This window comes from Camelus ferus, chromosome 31 (assembly GCF_009834535.1).
Source record: "Camelus ferus isolate YT-003-E chromosome 31, BCGSAC_Cfer_1.0, whole genome shotgun sequence".
Taxonomy (NCBI): Eukaryota; Metazoa; Chordata; class Mammalia; order Artiodactyla; family Camelidae; genus Camelus; species Camelus ferus.
The window spans coordinates 4,082,620-4,103,108 of NC_045726.1; the positions used below are offsets into that span (position 1 = coordinate 4,082,620).

Below are 20,489 nucleotides of genomic sequence, written 5' to 3' on the forward strand. Positions count from 1 at the left end.
TACGTGGCACGTCCCAGCACCACCTGAGTCCACATGTCCCACCGCCTGTGCTGAGCGTGTTGCTTTTCCACTGGAGTAAATTACACCCTAATACCAAAAGGGGGAGGGAGGGGGAAAAACTCCACTACATGTGAAAACAATTGCATTGAACAAAACAGCTCCTATCCGTCTGGCGGTTGTTATACCCACATCCAGTGCTATGAAAATGGAACATTCTGAGCATCTGTTCTGTGCACAGTACCAAGCACTTCACCTGTTCGGTCGTCCTGAGAGCCTCTCCCTGCAGGGTGGCGGGTGGGGTCCTGTTCCTCTGAAGGAGTTGGGGACCTGCCTGCCGTCACTCCGTCCTGGCGGACAGAGCCCAGGCTGATTCCAGGGCTTGGGAGCCAGGGGCAGGTGTCTGGGGCCCATCCCAGGATTGAGCAGTGGGGGGCGCTGGTCAGAAGAGGCCTTTGAAGGAGTCAAAGTAAGAGCAGACCAAGTGAAATGTCTACTTGGCAGATGGCCCTGGAGCCAGCCGAGCGCGGGCCCCTAAGGAGCATCTTGCCGTGTGCCCCCGAGGTCCCAGACCCGCAGAAACACTGTACCAGCACTGGGAGGGTTAACAGTGGTGGTGACATCACAGAACCCTTGTGAGATACGGTGCCCCCCCCCTTTTACAGAGAAAGACATGAACAAATTGGGGGATTGACCCAAAGTTTTAGGGAAAAAAATCAAAACCTGAATCCAGGTTAGAGAAATTTTTTTCTTTTTTAGCAAATAGCTGCTTCCCCAAAATTAGGGTTAAAGGTTGAATTTAACACACATCTTTTTTTAACCATATGAATTACTAGTTAATATTAACTTCCTTTGTGGACCCTCTGGGTTTTACACCACAAGGAAAAATCTACCCAACCATGTACGTCTATTTTAATCTCTCCAAATGAAAGCTGTGTGCTGAAGCCCTGCCCCGAATCACCAGTGCCGTCGGAACTGCTGGTGCAAAACGACACAGACCGCTCACTCCTTGTCCTCCAGCTCCAAGGAGAGTCACGGATCTCACACTGCGTCTCTTAAAGGAGCCGTTAGACGTGAGCTGTGTGATTTCCAAGGGGGTCTTCTAAGCAAGTCACGCCTAGGTTTTCTAGCGGGTGGAGATTTGGGGGGTCTTTGATGAAGTTATTTTCAGATTTCAAGCCAGTTTAGGGAACCCCACGTGTTTGCCAAGATCAGCGTGAATTTCTGTCGTGTGGTGCATCAAATATGACCCAGGTTGGAGGTAGTTCCCCTCGTGAGGTGACACCTGGACGTTTTCAGGAAAGGCAGGCTTGGACCTAATGGAGGACGTCCGGTGTGCAGCTCACGGGACTGCCTGTGTGTTCACAACCTCCTCTCCCTGCGGGTCATTCCTCGCTCTTCTCCCGTCTGTGCCGCATTCCCATGTGGCTCTGCCTTTTCTGGGTGACTGTGGCCTAGACTCTGGGCTTTGGGGGGACCTGGAGGGCCCCTGCCCTCCCTGAATTCTGCTGGGGAGTCTCTCTCCATGATCCCTCAGCCCAGTCCTATCTGTATTGGCCACTGGGAATGACCGCGGGGTCAGCGGTCAGTGCCTCCTTGACCGTGGGTGCCCGCGAGGCCGCCCATACCTGGCGCTCACCTGGGACAGGTGTCAGTGGTCCGTCTGCCACGTCATTGGCCGTGGTGGGAATCCAGGCTTCCGTCTGTTCGGTGTCTGGCCGTGGGAGGAGTGGACAGAGGAGAGAATCTTCCACTTGGCTGCCCTGCAGTGACGGGGCGGAGAAAGCCGGGGACCCACAGCCCCTGGGCACATCGTCTGGGTGCTCCAGGCGCTGCTGTCTCTGCCCCTGAGTGAGCGCTGATCAGGCTTTCAGCGGACAAATTTAAGGGAGAAGGTGCAGGATGCAGCCACGTTCTGTGGTGACTCAGTACAGAATCGCTGGGTTTACACATGCCGCTGACGTCATCCTGTTACTTCAGACGAGTGCGGGTGTGTTCAGGGTGGGGTGGCCACAGATGAGTCAGGGTACTTCAGATAAAAATTTAAGAGGGAGATAAAATACAGCTTTTCGTTGGATGGGCCCTTGTCACGTGCCCTCTGTTTAAGGCATTGCACGGCGTCTGGTTTTTGAACCTCGCGTGTGTGCGTGGTCACTGAGCGCCCCCTCACCCCGGCCTGCTGCGTACGTAACGCCCTTTTTTCCTGCCAGCAGCTCTGTTAATGTATGGCTTTTGGAAGGGGCACCACTAACATTTTTTAAAAAGACAACTGAAAGGAAAACTAAGGTCATGTGGCTTCAAGCAGCAGCTGTTTGACAGGAAAGTGGAGTCACCACAGGACTCCCACGACCCACGCCCGGGCCGGCGGGCCGCAGCAGGTCACAGCGCATTCGTCAAGGGCTGTCACCTTAACCTCCCCCCCAGGCTTGCTGAGAGCTCGGGGCGGCCTCGTCTCCCGAGCTCTTCACCCAGGGCTCTGCGGAGGAGCTGGGCTGGGAGGGAGGATTCTGAGACGGGCTGGTGTCCTTCCTCGGACGGATGTTGATCTGGTCCAGGAACCAAGTCTCAGGAGCACAGGACGGACGAGGGAAGGTGCTCAGGGGCCGGTCATCACATCTGTCCCTCTGTCCCCACAGGGCCGCGTCAGCTGCACCGGGCGGCTGATGGTGCAGGCGGTGAACCAGAGAGGCCGCAGCCCCCGCCCGTCCTCGGGCCACCCGCATGGCAGAAGGTACTTCTCGCATCTGTTACTGTGGTTTTATCATGACAGCGAATCCACACTGTCAGGACCTGGGCGACAGCAGGAGGGAGCGTGCCCGGGGACATCTGGGAACAGGCTGGGAGGGGTGTGCTGGCTGCGGTCCTCATTGGGGTACACGCTGTCCGGAGGGCTGTGCCCTCAGACCCTCAGGTGAGGGGTCACCCCCGCCCAGACCACACACCCACCCCCGTAGCCTGTGGGCTGGCCCCTCGCTTTCTCCAGATGAGCTAGTTTGCGAAGGTCCCTTGTCCAGTCACTTGGCCCCAGCAGTTTATTTCAGACCATGACTTCGTGGGTCAGGCCTGTTGTGTGTGGGTGCCCCCCATGTCTGGCCACCCCGAGTCGATGTGAGGACGGGAGCAGGGGTGTCATTTCTCGGGAGCTCACTGGGCTCCAGAAGGAGCTGCTGGGTATGGGGCGGACACGGGGCACTGCAGAGCGTGTCCTGCCCTCGTGGGCCTGTGTCCTCGGCCAGAGGTCAGCGTCCGGGGAGCAGCTCTGAGCACGGAGCCCTCGCAGAGTTAGCACCAGCGCTGGGGGTGGGCCCCTTGGCGTCCAGCCTGCGCGCACGCTCGCACGGGCCTGCTCGTCCTGCGGCGTTGCCTCCTGTGTTTCTCGGGGTCTTCAGTACATTCACTCATCTCGTGGGTCCCCATGTCCTAGAAGAGCCCATGCACAGACTCCGTCTGTGCTGCAGACACAGTGAACTGTGAGAGGGAGGGCAGTTACTGGGCTGGCACCCTTGTCAGTCACTTGCTTTGCTCTTCCTTTTCCTGGTTAAGTGTTTCTCACCCGTCCTCCATGATCATCAACTGAGTTTGTGTTCACCCTGCTCCTGAGCCTTCCCTGAAATCACTTTAAATTAAATTGCTCTTAAAGGGGCCTCTGGCAACATGTGCAAAAGCCAGAGAGATGCATGGAATCTGGGAGATGCACAATTTTAAAGCAAAAAAAAAAAAAAAAATAGTGTCTTCAGGGGATTAATTTCCAAAACATACAAGTAGCTCATTCAGCTCAATGTCAAAAAAACAAAACCCAATCCAAAAATGGGCAGGAGACCTAAACAGACATTTCTCCAGTGGAGACACACAGATGGCCCATGGGCACGTGAAAAAATGCTCAGTATCACTACTTATTAGAGAAATGCAAATCAAAGCTACAATGAGGTTTCGCCTCACACCAGCCAGTATGGCCATCACTCAAAAGTCCACAAACGATAAATGCCAGAGAGGGTGTGGAGAAAAGGGAACCCTCCCACACTGCTGGTGGGAGTGAAAATTGGTGCAGCCACTGTGGAGGCTCCTTAAAAAACTAAAAATAGACTTATCATATGATCCACTGACCCCACTCCTGGGCATAGATCCAGAGGGAACCTTAATTCAAAGATACATGCTCCCCAATGTTCATAGCAGCACCGTATACAGTAGCCAAGACAGGGAAGAACCTAAAATGTCCATCAGCAGATGACTGGATAAAGATGTGGTGTGTATATATAATAGAATATTACTTAGCCGTAAAAAGAAATAAAATAGTGTCATTTGCTGCAACACGGATGGACCTAGAACCGATCATACCGTAAGTCAGAGAAAGACAAATATGGTATCATTTATACGTGGGATCTAAAACAATGATACAAATGAACTTATTTATGCAATAGAAATAGACTTGCAGATATGGAAGACAAACCAAGGAGGAGAGGTGGGAGGTATAAAGTAGGAATTGGGGATTAGCAGATACAAATTCCTGTGTGTAAAATAAATATATAACAAGGACCTTGTCTAGCACAGGAAACTATATTCAATATCCTGTAATAACCTATAATGGACAAGAATCTGAAAAAGAATATATGTATGTATACACACGCCCAGGTGTGTGTGTGTATATATGTAAAACTAGATCACTTTGCTGTGCGCCTGAAACATTATAAATCAACTCTACTTCAATTTTAAAAAATAAAAATAGTGTCTTTAGGTACATGGATAACTGATGCAGAAGAAAACCTGCCTAAAAATATAATCTGTTTTCCTGGTTAGTATGAAAAGGAACTTGTATTCAATATTTTTTTGCAAAATAAAAAGAACTTTTAATTTCCTACAAATTTACAGTCACAGTGGAAAGTTAACAGTAACTTGTGTTGAAAAACTTTGGTAATAAATGAGCAATAGCTGGTACTTCTCATACAGCTTTAAAAATATGTATTTAGGGAAAAAACAGGTTAATACAAGCACCCCGTTTCCCCCGCTTCCTTTTGGTGGTGTCTATACAGCTGTGAGGGTCAGGGCAGCGGGTTTAAGGTCTGCAGCTAGACGACGAAGTTTATTATAATAAACTTGCATATGAAGCAAGGTTTTGCTTTACTGGCTTTTTTTATGTTGTAAACCTTGGGACTAGGAACCAGGTAAGCAGGTAAGGGAGTTACGTGGTTACCCCGTGTATTGTAGAAACCGGAGGACCAAGAACACCTGCTGCCTGCCCACCTGCCCCCGCACCTCCTATCCTTCTGCCCCCAGCCCCCATCTGTCTGTCTGCTGACTGTCTGTCTTGTCCTAAGGCCTCGGTCCCGGTCCAGGGACAGCGCGGACGAGAGCGAGCCGATTCAGGAGCGCTTCTTCAGGCCTCACTTCCTGCAGGCCCCTGGGGACCTGACCATCCAGGAGGGGAGGCTGTGCAGGATGGACTGCAAGGTGAGGCTGGCGCCCCGTCCCTTCCCCTCCTCACCGCTGGCCCTTAGCTCCTTTTGGGAAAAGTCTGTGAAGCGAAACTCCTTTAAAACCTCCAGCAGCAGAGGAAAAGTGAGGGCAACGCACTCAATGTTTGTATAGACATAGTTTCGAGTCATTCTTTTCCTGTAACATTTTTGTTTCCTGTGTTTTCCCTGGAACCCTACACCCCTTGCCCCAGAAAGTCCTGGGAGGTTGTGGCCCTGCAAGGTTTCCTTTTTGTTGAAGTAATAACTGCGCTGAAGCTGTCCCAAGTCCTGATCCTTAATTAGTCGAAAGTCACCCTGTTCTCATACAAGTGTTGTATCCACGTGCCTGCTCCCTCGGTTCTCCCGTCTCCTGCTCCTGCGAGAAGTCAGAGTGGCCCCTTCTTTACAGCAGGGCTTCCAGGCGGGTCTCAGCAGGTGCACAGGCCTGGAATCGCATAGGAGACTTACTGACCTTAAGTTAAAATTTTAGCTCTTAAATCGGGTGAGGTTCTAGACGGTTCCTTGGGCTCCCCCTGCTGGCTCTCTCTGGGATTGCAGGACACAGGTGTAGGGCACTTGCAGGATCAGCTCTGGGTTTGTGCAGATACGTGAAAAAGTCAGTGCAGTCTTAACAAAGGTGTTTTACTTTCCAGCAGAGCTCTGTGCAGTGAAGGCACACAGACTGAGTGTCAGTGTCTGTGTATTTATGCACATGTATTTATTTTGGGTCTGTAATTTAAGAACTCGTGCAGACCACCTGTAAAGAGTGCGTCTAGGCGACGGCTGTTTAGAGGTTCACCGCACTGCTGGCTCTGCTTCTCATCATTTTTACGAAAGAAATTATAGCCCTTTATTTTACTGCGAGTGACACAGCTGTCCTTGACATGCCTGTCTTTAAAAGTATATCAGAAACAAAGTAATCTCTGATTTTGCCAATAAAATGTGGAAATCTTGTCACCTGGACAGATGGCATGTTACCCGGTTCAGGGGAAAAAAAGCCCAGCGTCTCTATGCTTTCAGTGGGAAAAAATTGTGAAAATACGCCACGAAGGCAGCAGCTAGGTTCCCCACACAGAGCCCCCCGGTCACCCCTGTGCCCCTTCCCGGACACTGACTGGCTGCCCTCGACTTGGTTCTCAGTCCTGAGGGAGAGTCCCCTCTCTCTCTTACAGCAGTGGGCTCCTCCCTCCTCCTCTTTCCATGGCAGCCAGGAGCACCCACCTGTCCAGGTTGCGGCCTGCTCATGGCAATCTTAAATTCCTGAGCTCAGGCTTGCTTTCCCGGGCTTAGGAAGGACAGACGCATCGGCCTGTCCCTTCACCTGACCGGGCAGAGCTCTGTCTGCTGGCCTGGAGCCGGCGGTTCAGGTAGGCTGAGACCACGTGGGCGTCTCCCTCCTCCACGCACCGTGTCCTCAGCCGGTACAGGGCCCCATGCGTCTGGGGTCTGAGTGGGACGGGGTGCAGCCTGAGCAGGGCTGTCTACCCACCCCCAGCTGCACGCCTCGGGTGACCCCTGGACAGGCAGAGCAGGAGCTGGTTGGGGGGGGGGGGGGAGGTGGACAGATGGGAGAACCGGGCTCCAGGCCCTCCTTTCAGCAGTGCTGTAAGTTGACCTAATTTTCCTCCCTGACTTCTTCATCCCTCTGCTGTCTGTGTGGGGGAGGCAGCTGGAGGGCAGAATCAGTGAGTGTCACACAGCAGGGCTGGAATCTCGAGCTCTCCAGCTGGTTCTTCTAAAGAACTGGGTTACAGTTCCCAATGGCATCTTTCTGAATTTGGGGTGGGGGTGAAAAGGCCTTCTTCACTTGCTCAGTGCAGGGCCCAGCCGTCAAGAGCAGGCAGGTGGTGGCCGTCCTCACCCTGCACAGCACAACATGCGGTTAGCAGCTGAACGTGCTGCTTTGGTCGCTGTCTGGTCACACAGCTGTCCTGGTCTGGGGGGTTCGTGACATGTCCACGTGATGCGGATTTGCTGAGATGGCTTTCTGTGGGATTTCGTATTTCGCCTGTTCCTTAGCTTCAGGGGTTGTACAGTAATGACCGTCCTGAGGGTTGATGGACATGGTTAAGTAGCATCGCCGCTGCGGTGGCAGGTCTTGGCTTTGGTGCCAGGACTGATCCTTTCTCTGCCAGCAGAGGATGGGTTCCTGCTGTTACGGGCGGACATCTTTTCGGAGGCCTTGGAGCCCTGTGCTGGCGTCATCCCGTGGTCTCTGTAACCCCGGGTGAGGGAGGACGAGGGCAGAAATGTATTCAGCCTCCGTTTCACTTTCTCTGGGTTGCTGTGTAAGAAGCGTTCTGAAGTAAGCCTGTGTGTGCTGAGAAGCCACTGAAAGGTTTTAAGCAAAAGAGAAACAGGACGTGATGTTAAAAGCCCCATCTTAGATGGAGGGAGGGGTCTGTGCTGGTGTCTTAGCTGCTGGCGACCTCACTCTGTTCTCATGCCACAAGTCACACGTGTGTGCTTCCCGGCTCAGGTCAGCGGGCTGCCGACCCCGGACCTCACCTGGCAGCTGGACGGGAGGCCCGTCCGCCCGGACAGCGCCCACAGGATGCTGGTGCGGGAGAACGGGGTGCACTCGCTGGTCATAGAGCCCGTCACCGCCCGCGACGCCGGTATCTACACGTGCGTGGCCACCAACCGGGCGGGACAGAACGCCTTCAGCCTGGAGCTCGTGGTCGCTGGTAGGTCCGCGGGTCGCGTCTCTTCTGGAGGGACCGTCCAGGTCAGAAACAAACTAACCCGTGTGGGACGTACCTCACCATGGAGAACACCGCCTGGGCCGTCCCCATAGTTAGGACAGTAGGCGAGACCTGGCAGGTAGAACCGCAGACTTTGTCTTCAGCGTAGCCATGGCGGTGTCTCCCCTTCCCTGCTCAGCCTGAGCAGTTTTTCTGGGTGACTCTCCTTCTCATGACTCCCAGTGTTCACAGGGAGGGCACAGCAGCCCGGCTCGGGAGCCACACTTGGTGGATGAGAACTTCCTGGCACACGAAGTCCTGCCCGTGTACCGAGGTTGTCAGGTCACGTGCAGGGACACCAGAATCCACAAGTCTGAAACGTTCTCATCCACCCCTGTGTCCTAGACAGACTGAGCTCAGATCTGCTCTTGATTGTATGAGAACACTTCACAAGACTTACCTACCAGAATAAAGCCCCACCCCTGGGGAAGGAGGCTGCGTTTAGGGAAAGGCTGGTAGGGAGTCTGCACCCTGTCCCCTGCAGCGCTGGTCTCCTGGCCGTGCCCTGGGCAGAGCCTTTATATCTTGGCTCGTCCACGTCCCCACGTGTCAGACGGGGACCATCACAGCTGGTGTCGCAGGACTCAGTCATTTCCTAAGAACTGAGTCCCGTGACCTCTGCATCCCCCAGGCCCCAGTCGGGACCTGCTTTTCCTCCTGGGTGGCTGCCGGGATGTGGGGCCCAGTTTACACGTCTTATGCTCTTTTGAAGACTGGGGCCCAGAAAGAATACTCAGTGAGGTCTGTTTCCAAGCGCCCCAGAATCGCCCAGGCCGGGTAACCACGTCTGAGATTCAAGGTCTCAGTCTCAGGACTTTAAAGTTTCAAGTAGGACTTTTTTTTCTTTAACCTTCTGTTGCTGTATTTGTCACAGCAGAAGGCGGAGGAGGCCGCACCCTCAGATTCTTTGTTGGCAGCTCAGAAAGTGATGACTAAGTCTTGTTCTTTCCCTGAAATTGTCTCCACCGCAGATCCAAGAAATACTTTCCCACCAACAGCAATACCCAGTGTTACTAACAGAACAGCCCAGGTTTTTTTCAGACTGAGTAATGAGGTTGTCTTTCTAAGAGCTTCCTTCACAGGATGCAGTTTGAGGGATATACGGTCCCGGCTGCCTCATCCCCTATCAAATCCTGGGGTGTCTCCCTTCAGCCAGGACTCAGAACCCTTCTGAATCACTGCAGCTGGGCGGGAGCCTAGCGGATCCGACTCCTGAATCCTCATCATCCGCGTCCCTGAGTGGCAGGGCTGGGTTGGGACGGGGACTGTAATTACCCTTGAGCCTTCCCAGAGGCCGGCGTGACCAGACGTCAGACGGGCCCGTGAGCAGGTGGCCAGCAGACCCTGTGGAACACAGGGACCCGTCTCGGGAGAGGAGTGACTTGGCGAGAGGTGGAAGACGGTGTCAGAGCATCAGCAGTGGCTTGAGCTCTGTTCCCGAGCTCTCCATGGGGCCCCTCGCCCGGGTCCTGGGTGGATAACCTGTCTCGTGCTTTCGTAGCCAAGGAGGCGTACAAGGCCCCTGTGTTCCTGGAGAAGCTGCAGAACACGGGGGTGGCTGACGGGTACCCAGTGCGGCTGGAGTGCCGCGTGTCCGGGGCGCCGCCCCCGCAGATATTCTGGAAGAAGGAGAACGAGTCGCTGACGCACAGCACGGACCGCGTGAGGTGAGCCTCGCCCCCACCCCCCGGGGACTCCGGTGTCAGCTCTTCTTTGAGACGGGAAGCTGCAGTGTTGGGGGGGGGGTCGGTTGCAGAGCTCTGGGGAGGGTCCCCTGCTAGGATTTAAGTCCCCAGACGCGTTCAGTCCCCTGGCGCCCCTCTCGCCTCCCCTGTTAACGATGACAGACTGGCGGCCTCTCCAGGACAGGGTGGACCCTGGGATCCCGGCTTGCATATTTCTGTTTCCAGTGATTTAATAATTAAAAACGATGGTTGGGGGTTGGATATATAGCTCACTGGTACAGCACATGCTTAGCGTACACAAAGTCCTGGGTTCAATCTCCAGCTCCTCTGTTAAAACAAATAAATATAAATAGACCTAATTGCCTCTCTCCACCAAAGAAAAACAAAATGATGCTTTGAGTCCAAAACTGCTCTTTAAAATCATGGCATTCTCTCGCCGTCGCCCCCACCTCCAGCATGCACCAGGACCCCCATGGCTACGTCTGCCTGCTCATCCAGGGAGCCACCAAGGACGACGCGGGCTGGTACACGGTGTCAGCCAAGAACGAGGCAGGGATTGTGTCCTGCACAGCCCGGCTGGACGTGTACAGTGAGTGCCCCCCCACCCCAGCGCCGCCTCCACTCACTCATGAGAAAGTAGGCGTCGGCCCCGCCAATCACATCCCTTTTAGACCATCTTAGAAACAACTGTAGTGTTTCATTTGCCGGAAGTTTCACGTTGCTGTTTCTCTTTCTGTTTGTAGTTTCTCAACATTAATAGCGAGCCGCGCCAGGAGCACAGAGCCCAAGTATCACGTAGAACTTTCCATTTTTAGCAAAACGCGCATGTTGGTCTCTCACCTTGGCCCCTCCGCTGCGGCTTCCTTACCTGAGCCTCCTTAGACGTTAACATGCGGCGAAGGCGTAACCCCATCCTTGTCCCTCTGCTCCTGTGCCCGTGACTGACCGCCTTTAACGTTCCCTCCCCAGTTATGATCATGCCACGGCGTCTGAACTCGCTCTAAACGTATGGTCCTGGAATGCGTACTTTTTGTAGCTTAGTGCTTTTCGTTAATTCATCTTAAGCAGCTGAGCAGTAGGTCTGAGTGTCACGTCTGTCTGTTAGTGCTCATGCATACGAGATCTAGAGAAAACCGTTCCTCATGCGTTTCCACGCCAGCCCAACAGCATCATGTGGTCTCGTGACTAAAGAAAGCCACTAGGGAAAATCAAGAGCCGATTTCCAAGATGAGAAATAACCATGCGACTCTTTGAGAATTGCCTGGCCTCGGCCTTCCCCCACTGCCCAGTTCCTTTCCCCCGGTTCCTGTCGGAACATCCGTCCGGAATGCCTGACCACTCTAGTTACTGTGGCATTTACACATTTAGCGCTTTTAAGTTTGTTTGGTTTTTTTTAAAGAGAGAAGTGAGGGTTAGGGAGCTTAGCAGCTGGTTCGGAGGATTCCCTGTGCTGCAGCTAGCACTGCCTCAGTAAAGAGGAACCCCACTTAGTCTGTGCAACTGCGCTGCTGCAGCCCCCTGCCCGCGCACACGGGTGAGACACAAGGCGCTTCCTAGGTCAGAACTCCTCCCGCGCCATCCCAGCAGACCTCCCGCCTGGTCCCCGCAACTCTCAGTGTCACCGTCTCGCCTTGTGTCTTGCAGCCCAGTGGCAGCAGCCGGCGCAGAGCACCAAGCCCAAGCGGGTGCGGCCCTCGGCCAGCCGCTACGCCGCCCTTTCGGACCAGGGCCTGGACATCAGGGCTGCCTTCCAGCCCGAAGCCAGCCCGTCGCACCTGGCGCTGAGCCCCGGCCTGGTGGAGAGCGAGGACCTGTAGCCCAGCCGTCCCGCCCCACCCCTCTGCCGCCCCGTCGGAGGCAGACACACCCTGAACTGTAAGAACTAGAGACACCAAAGCCGTGCTTCCCTTCCTGGGGCGGCAGTGTGAGCAGACCGCCCCTGCACCGAGGACTCCATCACCAGCCAGCTTCAAAACCCTGGGAATGGCAGTGATGAAAGTGCTCGAGAAGAGGTAACTGCCACCACCCGTGTCACCCACAGTGCCTTGGACTCTGGCGTAGGTGCCACCAGACCCCCGTCACGTGCCGGGCTCTGCCGGGCAGGGAGCGAGGGTGCAGGGAGCGGGCGGAGACACAGGTCGGCGCCTGGTCCTGTAGATGGTCGTCTCCCAGAGCGTCCAGGAGGGACGACTGCCTCCGATTTTACTTACCTGGGGAGTCTTCTCACAAGGTTGACGCCTTGGTTCCTAACCTTTTCTTCTTAACGTGTAGTGTTTTCTTTTCATGTTGCCTGGGTAGGAAGCTCACTCAGAAACCCTGTGAAAAGGCTGATTTAAGTACAGATAGTCTGGAGTTCCCTGAACAAAGCAGAGCTGCGTCACAGTCCATTCCACAGAGGGCCAGGGCGCCCTGAGGGCCAGGGGGCGGGGCCTGGGCTGAGGAGAGGGAGGGACAGCCCGCCAGGCTGTTCGCACAGATGGCAGGAGGGGGCAGGAGGCGGGAAAGGCCAAGCTTTTCTTTGGTTTTCTCCAAAATTCATCTAATCTAAGACAGAGGTGAGAATCACTGCCTTTCACAAGTCGGGGACCTAAGGGTCAGCGGGAGGACACCTGTGCTCCGGACACCGCGGTGTCTGAGCTCGGAGCGGCGCTGAAGATTTAGGTGCACAGAGCAAGTTGCATGTGGACCGAGGCTGCGAGATTGTCACAGAGACAGCCCGTGGGCTCTAGTCTGCTGGGGGGATCGGAGACTGAGGGAAACAAAACAGGTCGGTGCCAGGATGCATTTTCTCGAAGGCTCTGAGATACGTGGCTGGAGACTGAGTTCACGCCCCTGCTGCCAGGAGACCTTTCTGGCCTAAGAAGGTGCTGGGTTCCGAGTCACTTGTTAAGGCGTCTTGGCAAAGACTGATCTCTGAATGCCTGTGGTTCGGCACCAGCTCAGTGGCGTGGATCTGACCAGACTTGATGGCTTTAAGTCGGAACCAATAAACTTTGAAAGGGAGAAAAAAACAATGTGGCCTGATACTGTAAAACGTGAGGTGTTAACGGTACTTTGCTATGAGAAGAACACACTGTACTCCTGCAGAACACATGTATCTTTCATTATTTATAAGAAAAAAATGGTGAACTCTTAGCTCAGTTACTCAGTTCAGTACGTAGTATTTTTTAAATAATTTTGTATCTGTACCACCCATATAGCTCATGCTTCTGCTTCACGTGTGCAGCTTCCTGCTTCCTCGTAAGGACACCAGCCAGCCGAGTCTTCAGTGACCGGCTTGGGCACCGGGGCCATACACGCTCCGTGCAGAGCAGTCCAGGCGTCTGACCACGCGGACGTACACTGCTCACGTGGGTTTACGATACCGGGCAGTCTCTCGTGGACCTTTCTCCACGGTAGAATCATGACTTACATCGTATCTTACTTGCCAAATTTTTCTGAATGTGACTTTTTGCTAATTTGCTGGGTTTGGGGTTAAGTAGCATTTTTGCCACCTTTCATGTTGTATTTATAAAAAAAAAAAAATAAGTACTATCTTACTTCTTTGGGTTGTTGTGCTGGTGTAATGTGGACTTAACATCAATAAATATTTAACAAATAACACCTGCAGTTCATGGAGCAAAATACTGAGTCGTTTTTGTTTTCTATGGCTGCTGTAATAAATCGGTACCAACCAACCCCCAAGCCCCTGTGGTTGGGCGGAAGCCGCTCCTCACGGCTGGGGGCCCAGGGCTCACGTGGTCCGCAGCGACGGGCCCTCCGTCCCCACAGGCCACCTGCCATCCTGGCCGCCACATCCCCTGCACCATCGACACCAGCAGTGAGAACGGTTCTCCCTCGGGACAGAGCCTTCCCACACTTGGACTCTTGTCACAAGGACCCTCGTCCCTTTTAAGGCCTCGCCTGACTTGGGATCTGCAAAGTCCCTTCCACTGGGTGCCAGAGGGTGTGTACACCAGAAGGCGGGCATGCTGGGAGCAGTCTCGGAACGCCACCTGCCTCACCAGCTTGCTGGACGTGTAAGTAACCGTGGTTCCTGGGATCCGGCCACGGGAGGGTGTTCTGTGACCAAACACCATATCCCCTCTTACAAATGAGGTGTATGGGGTCCAGCCCACGATGTCAGTGCAAGGCCCTGAACACAGACACGCCAAATCCACCACTACACACAGTCCGATCTCACAGTGAGCCGGCAGCCAGCTGAGGGGCTCCTCCATGCCAGGTCAATGAGGAAAAACAACACGGGTGGGAGAGCCTGTGGCCCAGCCTCGCCGTAAACCCCACCCCAGCACAGTGCCCCTGTCACAAGGAGGGGACTCACACCCTGGGCTTCGCCCTGAGGAGTGAGGGGTTTGAACCCCACATCAGGACCCCAGCTTTAAAGACTTGCCCCAGAGGCCAGTCCCCAACACATGCAGCTTTGAAAGCCAATGGGGTTTCCAGCCACAAGACCCACAGGGCTGTGCACTGAGAAATGGTCCTTACGGGGCCCTGGCGGACCCGCCCGCCCCACAGCCCAGCACAGAAGCAGCAACTGAAAGGCTCATTTGCTTGTGGTGAAGCCTTACGTCCTGCCTGGGGAACCGACATCTAGCCTAATGTGCATCTCAGGGCCGCCTGTAATCCCCTCCAGAAGCCTTCACGCTGCCTCACTCCAGGTCACCAGTGTCACCCGGAGAGTAGCCTGTGCACTGGTCTGGGGCCCAGGTGTTTGCAGCTGCAGCCCAAGGGACACACCTTAATGGCCTGGCACTGGTGGCCAGCAGAGCATATATTTGTAAGATGCATAACACTGTAACGGAGTAACAGTTCTTCACTGGCTACCCCGGGCACAGCACACAGACCGCAGGCTGAAGCAGCCCAGGCTGTGTGAGGGGGACAGCTGTCTTCACAGCTGTGGCCTCGGGCCAGGCTTCTCCGTAACATGCGTCTAGGGCCCCAACCATGGTCTCCGGAGGGAGGCCGGCGGGCAGTAGCTGGTGGCTCCCTCTGCCCTGTCCCAGGTCACTGGTGTCTCAGGAGCTGGGCACATGTGCTGCGTCCAGCGCAGCTTGGGACCGTGTCTGAGGACGGGCGACGGAAGCCTTAAGAAACAAAGAGACAATGTGAAGAGCAAAGATGGGACCAGGGGCCTCAAGATCTCGTGGCTCCCGAGCCCCAAAACTCGGGTCGACATCATGTGTATTAGGAGTACACAGAGCAGAAAAAAACGCTATCAAAGGGGGGAGGCTTTAGACATTCCATGCAGTACGCACTAAGTTCTGCTTGCTGTTTAACTGATTAATTTCAGGCCCATCCCTTCCAGGAACAGTCACCTGCCTCGGGGCATGCAAAATTTCTGAGTCTACCCTGTCATTGGCTCCGGGACATCTCAAGATAGCAGATACTCCCCCTGGGCTTACCCGCATGCTTTCATGCCAGAACCAAGTTTTGCTAATGGATGATCTGGCTTTCCAGGACCATCCATTGACCCTAAGGAAATATCCGCCCTTCTTCGTGACCTTATGGTCAATCTCAGGATTGCCCGCCACACATTTTCTTTAGCATAATACGTGTTACAGGTCATCTGCTGCACAAAACATTAAAACAAAGCAAGCATGTGCGTTTTAAGCAAGTGTGAATATAATATTTTAAGCTCATGGAAATTTACATGCAGCTCCTTTTCCAGCTGCTCGTTTCCCAGTGGCTTGTTTCCCAGCACACATGTCTGGCACCACCAGGGGACACGTCCCTTGATGGCCTCACCTTGGTGGTCGACAGGCCTGTATTCACAGACTCAACAGGACAGCCACAAAGAGCTCTTAACTGGCTGTGAACCCAGGGCTCAGGGCAGAGGCAGCAGACGGCAGTGCCCTGGGCCAGTCTGCCCCCGACGAGGGTTTTCTGTGCATGTGGATGGCTGTGGCCTCAGACCCTGCCTTCCCAGCAGCCTGGATCTCGCTGCTGACTGAGATGCTCCCCTCTGGGACGCCGAGGGTCTCGGCACACACTCCACTCCTCAGAGCCACCAAGAGTGAGGAAGGCTGCCGGCCAGCCATGGAGGTTTGACACAGCGCAGAACTACGGCAGGGCTGAACCGTGTCTGTTATCTCCTGTGAGAGGCCGCTCCTTCCAGACGGGGAGAGGTGAGTACTTTATCTAAGACACAGAAACCAACATAGAGTCAAGGAAAGTGGAGAAACAGGAATACGTTCCAAACAAAAAAATAAAATCTCGGGAAAAAAAGATCCTCATGAAACAGAGGTAAGTGATTATTAACCTGGTGAAGTGTTCATACTAATGACCCTCAAAAGGCTCCCATCTTGGGGAGCCATGAATGAGCAAAGTGAGAGTTTCCACAAAGAGAAAGTGTCAGAAAGTACCAAGGGGAAGTCACAGGGCTGAAGACGCAGCTGAACCGAGAGACACGACGGATGAAGCAGAAGGAAGGACTGGCGACCTCGACCGGGCGGAGAACTCATCCAACTAACAACAAAGAGGAAAGAGAACGGAAAAGAGTGAGGACGGCGTAGGGGACGACACACCATGGACCAACACGTGCACCGTAGGGAGAAAAAGAAGAAAGAGGAGAGAGACAAAGTTTATTTGAAGCAATAATGGCGAAAATGTCCCTCATCTGGAGGAGGAAACAGACATCCCGGTCCAGGAAGCACAGAGTCCCAAATACAATGAACTCAAAGAGCCCACATCAAGAAACGTTATAAATAAAATGCCAAAAATGGAGCTACCACATGACCCAGCAATCCCACTCCTGGGCATATATCCAGAGGGAACTCTAATTTGAAAAGATACCTGCACCCCAATGTTCACAGCAGCACTATTTACAATAGCCAAAACATGGAAACAGCCTAAATGTCCATCAACAGGTGACTGGATAAAGAAGATGTGATGTATTTATACAGTGGAATACTACTCTGCCATAAAAAATAATGCCATTTGCAGCAACACGGATGGACCTAGAGATCTTCACTCTAAATGAAGTAAGTCAGAAAGAGAAAGAAAAATACCATATGATATCACTCATCTGTGGAATCTAAAAGAAAAAAGAAAGGACACTATGAACTCATCTACAAAATAGATACAGACTTGCAGACAGTAAACAATCTTATGGTTACCAAGGAAAGGGGGTGGAAGGGATAAGTTTGGGAGCTTGAGATTTGCAAGAATTAACCACTATATATAAAAATAAATTTTTTAAAAAAATTTCTCTGTGTAGTACAGGGAACTATGTTCAATAACTTGCAATAACCTTTAATGAAAAAGAATATGAAAATGGATATATGTCTGTATGTGCATGACTGGGACATTGTGCTGGACACCAGGAATTGACACACTGTAACCGACAATACTTCAATTAAAAAAAAAAAACTTAAAGACAGATTATCTTAAAAGCAACAACAGAAAAACAACTTGTTATTTACCAGGGAACCCCCATAAGACTATTAACCTGTTTTTCAGCAGAAACTTTGTAGGCCAGAAGGGGGTGGCATGATATGTAAAAAGTGCTGAAAGAAATGTAAAAACTCCAACCAGCAGTCCTCTACCTGGCCAAGTTGTCATTCAGAATTAAAGGAGAGACAAAGAGGCTTCCAGACAAGCAAAAGCTAACAGACTTATCACAAAATCAGCCTTACAAGAAATGTTAAAGGGACATTAGGTGAAAAGAAAGGGTGCTGATTAGTAACAAAGAAACCTGAAAGTCAATCTCACTGATAAAAGTAAGTATATAGTAAAGGTGGTGGGTTAATCACTTATAAAGCTAGTAGGAAAGTTAAAAGACAAAAGGAATAAAAATAACTAATTACAAAAATTAGCCAAGACAAAAGGCTTTAAATTGTGACATCAAAAACATAAAATGGGTGGGAAAGAGTGAAAAATACTCAGCTTTAAAGTGCATTTAAACGTAAGGTGTTATCAAGTTAAAATAGAATTATGCTTCTCTCTGACCTCTGTCTGCCTGGGCCCGGGACACCAGCGGCAGGGACTCGGCTCTGTTGTACTGTATCTCACTGCAGGAACACAGTTCTATCTTACTGCTTCCTGCGGGAGAGGGTGCACGAGGGTGTGAGTACCAACACTGAAGGATGGCGGGCCCTCTCGGAGCCTGGCTAGCTCGCCATCTTAAACCAACAGTCAACACCTCACCTGTGGATAAACTTGGAGTGGACAACTTTGGGCTGACTACACAGCCCTCCCACGAACCTCCTTTCTTGGTGGCATCCATCCAAGAGCCACAAACGAGGTGGCGCAGCAGATGCCTCCCGCTCACTGGCACTGACTCAGGGCCGGGACCGCGGTCACCTGGTCACGTGACTCGGACTAGGCAGGCAGCGTCTGTTTCCTGGACACCTGCCTTGGGACAAGCAGTTCCCAAGTCAGCCTGGGTGTCCTCCAGAAAGGAGGCAGTCCAGACGCAGATACGGCAGCCAGCCGTCCCCGCACCACGAAGGAGTTAAACAAGGCGCTGTACAGAGATCAGTGCGAACTGGAGAGGACGCGCCCCATGGCGGTCACCGGCCGGCTGCCCGCAGGACAGCGATTCTCGCCCTGCATGACCAGCACGGCCACGTTGTCTTCACGTGGGATCCCTCCTGTCTTGTGGAGCAAACCACATGACCAAGGCGGGGCTGATCACCATCCAGCTTCTGGACGGGATGATGGCCTGGGGTCCTGAGACCATAGCAAGCATGTGGTCTCAGTGAACCCCAGATTTTTAAAAGACACCCCTCTTTCCCGAAGGAACAAGAGTGAAGGTAGCGTTGGGATGTGTTCACTGCTGTGCTGGAGTCAAACTTAAAGATCAACCAGCACCAGGAAGGCAGAGGGAAGAGATGGGGAAAACCAGAGCCTTGTGACCACATCTGAGAAATTACGGTCAGCTTTCTATGAAGCCTCACCCACCTCTGGACTTCTCAGTTAAATGAGCTCCTCAAGTGTCTTTAGTTTTCTGAAAGCTAGAGGCATTTTTATTTTGCGATTATCAGAATGGAAGAACACCTTTTTTTTTCTCAAAGATTTGCTGGGAGGAGACAAGAATTCCCACAGCCCTGGAAGCAGCCTAATGTGGGAGTGTTCTCAGGTCTGGCAGCATCCCCACGCTGCTTCTATTTCACAGAACCTCTTTTCTCTCTTGCAGGTGAGCAGAGAAGTCAGGCCTCTGGTCACTCAGGCTTCACCCACGGAGGGGACACTTCTCTCGTTTGGTCACCAACACAACAAAAAGGCTTTGTTCTTTTCTCTGCTTTTATCAGACAGTTTAAATTCATATCCATATCACATATAAGATGGTTTTTCTGTATTTCTGTATTTTTTTCCTTAAATTTTTAATTAAAAAAATTTCAAATCCACAGAAATGTTAAAGGTGACAACACAGAACACCCCTAAATACCCAGAATGTTGACCAGTTGTGACTGTTTTCCCACATTTGCTCTTTCTCCGCCCCTCGCGCACGCGCGTGTGGATTCGCGTACACCCACACACACGCACAGGCTCGGTTTTGGTTGTCTGCTGCTGGGATGTGCACGCGCCAAAACTGAGGGGCTTAAAGCACAACTGATTATCTTTCATGGTTCTGTGGGTTGATGGGGCTCGATGGGTGGTTTTTGTTTGGGGTCTTTCATGGGCTGAGGTCAGGGTTTCATTTACCAAACCCTCAAGATGGTCCACTCACTCAGCCATAAAAAAGAATAAAACAATGCCATTTGCAGCCACATGGATGGACCTGGAGATCGTCATTCTAAGTAAAGAGCCTCTGGCCAGGCTCACCAGGAAGAAAAAGGAGCGCACAAATAAACAAAATAAGAAATAAAACTGCAGAGATCACGACCAATGCCACAGAAACATAAAGAATCATAAGAGAATACCATGAACACCAATACCACGTATGGCACTAAACTGGACAACTTGGGAAAAATGGACAAGTTTCTGGAAACATACAGTCCACCGAAACTGAATCAAGAAGAAATAGATCCCATAAACCAATCACTAGAAGTGAAATAGAATTAGCAACAAAAAGCTCCCTGCACATAGAAGTCCAGGACCAGATGGCTTCACTGGGGAATTCACCAAACATACCAAGAAGAGCTCATATGGATCCTTCTCAAACTTTTCCAAAAGACAGATGAGGAGGGAACACTCCCAAACTCATTCTATGAAGCCACCATCACCCTGATACCAAAGCCAGACAAAGACACTACCAAAAAAGAGAATTGCAGGCCAGTATTTTTGATGAACATAGATGCAAAAATCTGCAACAATGTGTATATTCATGTATGACTGAAAAATTGTGCTGTACACCAGAAATTGACACAACATTGTAAACTGACTATAACTCAATTTAAAAAGATAAAATAAAATCACATGTAAAAAAAAATCCTCAACGAAATATTAGCAAACAGAATCCAACAACACACAGAAAAGATTATACACCAAGTTGGGTTCATCATAGGGCACAAGGATGGTTCAACATATGTAAATCAATCAACATGATACAACACATCCACAAGAGAAAGGGGAAAAGTTACACGATCATCTCCTAGATGCAGAAAAGGCATTTGATAAAATTCAACACCCATTTATGATTAAAAACAACACTCTTACCAAACTGGGTATAG

At 52.0% G+C, this 20,489-nt stretch overlaps 1 protein-coding gene and 1 long non-coding RNA gene across 8 annotated transcripts in view; one reads left to right on the forward strand and one right to left on the reverse strand.

The window, feature by feature from the left end:
* PALLD (palladin, cytoskeletal associated protein) overlaps positions 1–13,500 on the forward strand; it is a 283,240-nt gene extending 269,740 nt beyond the window's left edge. For 6 of the 7 annotated variants that reach the window (XM_032470850.1, XM_032470851.1, XM_032470853.1 and 3 more), the window contains 6 exons: positions 2,634–2,728; positions 5,310–5,442; positions 7,927–8,134; positions 9,693–9,858; positions 10,332–10,465; positions 11,521–13,500. In XM_032470850.1, the coding sequence (XP_032326741.1) occupies positions 2,634–2,728; positions 5,310–5,442; positions 7,927–8,134; positions 9,693–9,858; positions 10,332–10,465; positions 11,521–11,693 (909 nt within the window). In that variant the 3' untranslated portion in view covers positions 11,694–13,500. Of the gene's footprint in view, positions 1–2,633; positions 2,729–5,309; positions 5,443–7,926; positions 8,135–9,692; positions 9,859–10,331; positions 10,466–10,619; positions 10,665–11,520 lie in introns of all 7 variants that reach the window. The other variant, XM_032470852.1, reaches the window with a different exon arrangement.
* LOC106729196 overlaps positions 1–20,489 on the reverse strand; it is a 34,928-nt gene that overhangs the window by 4,713 nt on the left and 9,726 nt on the right. The gene's annotated exons all lie outside the window — the stretch shown is intronic.